The 2,500-nt window shown below is 31.7% G+C and overlaps 1 protein-coding gene across 1 annotated transcript; it reads left to right on the top strand.

The window, feature by feature from the left end:
* Positions 1-45: 45 nt before the first annotated feature.
* On the top strand, positions 46-1,173 carry LOC132729660 (oxidized low-density lipoprotein receptor 1-like). Its single transcript, XM_060715464.1, has one exon. It carries the CDS (start codon positions 162-164, stop codon positions 1,158-1,160), a length of 999 nt encoding a protein of 332 aa, XP_060571447.1. The 5' UTR covers positions 46-161; the 3' UTR covers positions 1,161-1,173.
* Positions 1,174-2,500: the final 1,327 nt, after the last annotated feature.

Genomic DNA, 2,500 nt, shown 5'->3' with positions numbered 1-2,500 from the left:
AAACAACACTTTAACATTCGAAACACACGCATCAAGTTGATTTCGTATTTTGAGCGTATCTTAATGTTTATAATTATTGTTATTCAAAGACGTTTTAATCTAAACGTTTAATTATACTTTTAAGATATTTTGAGAAAAATATTAATCCAACGCACAATATAATGGGGAATGCCGTGAAATTTTTCTGTCTTTTATGGTTATTTGTTTTAATGGTGGATACAAAAAGGAGAGACAAATTTGATATCATCGAAAAAAGAATTGGTGTAATTGAAACACGATTAAATTCAGACAACGACTTTGCAAAGGAAATGATTTGGTCATTACAACAAAATTTCGAGGAATTTAATAATTCTCTGATCAATCTAAAGGATCAAATGTGTCACAAAACAGATCAACAGTCGGTTAAAAAGGAACAAACTAACTCTGAAAAAAGTGAAATAAAGTCAAGCCGAGTACTAGTGTCGTTAGGACTTGAGCGAGAGAAACAATGGACAAGAGATCAAGCGAAAAAACTAACGAGTCAAGTGAACGAACAAACTAATCAGCTAACCAATAACTTCTCCGAGCTCAGAGCTGAATTAATAGCTTCGAAAGAAGAAATGGAATCCAAACTAAATGTTAGCAAAATAGAGATCTTACTGAGTGATCAAATGAAGAAAATTGAAACTTTAATGGAAACCCAAACAAAAATTGTAAATACTTTAATTTCTGCAAACATGGCGTCCTACACATGTCCATCTGACTGGCAAAAATATTTATCGTATTGTTATTTGTATGTCAAGGAGTATAAAACGTTCAGTGAAGCACGTGCCCATTGTAAGCGTCTAGGAGCAACCTTGTGTGACATTGAAAATGAAGCAGAGAATACTATTATAGCAAGTATAAGGGTTCGGGTGTGGGTTGGTATTTATTATGAGGAGAAAGAGGGTCATTGGATTTCAGAAAGAACAGGCCAACCTGCGTCATACACGTACGTACATATGATAATCTTAACATTTCTTCAAATAATTAAGTATATATCTATAATATTCGGTTATAATTTTGGTAGTAAAATAACTTCCAAAGAAACTAGTAGCGTTACATTTGCTTATCTAAGACAACGACAAGATGAGGCATTTAATAACCTTCCGTTTTGGTCACGTGAAAACCTCAGAAAATGAAAATACTCCATACAAAAATAAAGGGGAACAATCTGCTGCACCAGTACGTCACTCTCATTTTGGATTGAAATTTGACAAATTGTAAAAAGGTGGTTTTATAGTATTACATGATGATTTAATTGAACAGTTATTAAATATAATAATAATTTAATTTTATCATATTTAAAAAATGATGTGCAAAAAAAAATTCTTTCTAACTGCAGTTAAGTAGGGTAATTTTCACAAAGAAACTAGCAGTCACATCTCTGTTGACCTACACTTGCTTTGACTTCGAAATTGCATTTCTATTTATAAATTGAAAGCATTGAAATGCCAGCTTCTTTTCCTTAAAGAGTTAACAATTCTTTACCATTTGGTAACAAGATTTTGAAATTTGGTGGAAAATGTTGCAGTCACTGAGTAAGTGCTGAAGAATGAGCGTGAACATATCTTGTAGCACTGGATTGTTCTATCTGTTTGACACGAGATTAGTGTGAAGCCCGCTAGAATAGTTTATTAAACTTGGAGTACTTATATACATGTACAGACGTAGCTTAATTTAATTTGATTCCAAAATCAATATTTGAAAAGTTATTCCATCTAACAGGTTTTGAAGTATACAGTAACACTCTCAATTAAGACACTATCGGGACTGAACCAAAGTGGTCTTAATGGCGGGGTGGTCTTAATATACTTGCTTAAATACTTTCAATAATTTTTATTATATAATGTACATTTTTCACCTATCATATAAGAAGTAAGTAAGTAAGGAAATAATTTATTATAGTGACATCTGCAATATGTTACAAATATACAGTAATCTAGATGTATTGAAAGCATCCGGCTAAATGGACCTATAAGTCACCAAAAACTTAGATTCATAATGAATTCCAATATTGATCAGTGCTATAATCATATGAGAAATTGATTCTTTGCAATATAAATGTGCTGAAAGCAACATTGAAACACAACTATGAAATTTAATTTCACACCTTATTTCATACAATAACCTTATAATAACAGTTTTTGACACCTTGTTAAATCAAGTGTCATGCCTCAAGCAGATAATAACAACAAATAATAATGTGATCTCGGAAGGTGTTGTCTTTTAAATCAGTGGTCTCAATAGTGAGTTCAATAAATAATTAGGACTGAGTCTGGTGGTCTTAACAGTGGATTACCGGGATGGTCTTAATTCTGGAGAATATTACTATTGACATAAATTACAAAAATTACGTTCTTTTAAAAAATAGTCTTAAAAGCGGAGTGGTCTTAAATCTAAGTCGGTCTTAAGTAGGGATTCTACTGTATTTACATAATGATTTTGTTTATTTCAGTCAGGCAATCTGCCACTCAAATAA

The sequence above is a fragment of the Ruditapes philippinarum genome, unplaced genomic scaffold, assembly GCF_026571515.1.
Source record: "Ruditapes philippinarum isolate M1 unplaced genomic scaffold, ASM2657151v2 ctg712_1_1_1_1, whole genome shotgun sequence".
In the NCBI taxonomy this organism is placed as follows: Eukaryota; Metazoa; Mollusca; class Bivalvia; order Venerida; family Veneridae; genus Ruditapes; species Ruditapes philippinarum.
The sequence above is the reverse complement of the archived record's forward strand: the minus strand, read 5'-3'. Positions and strand labels throughout refer to the sequence as shown.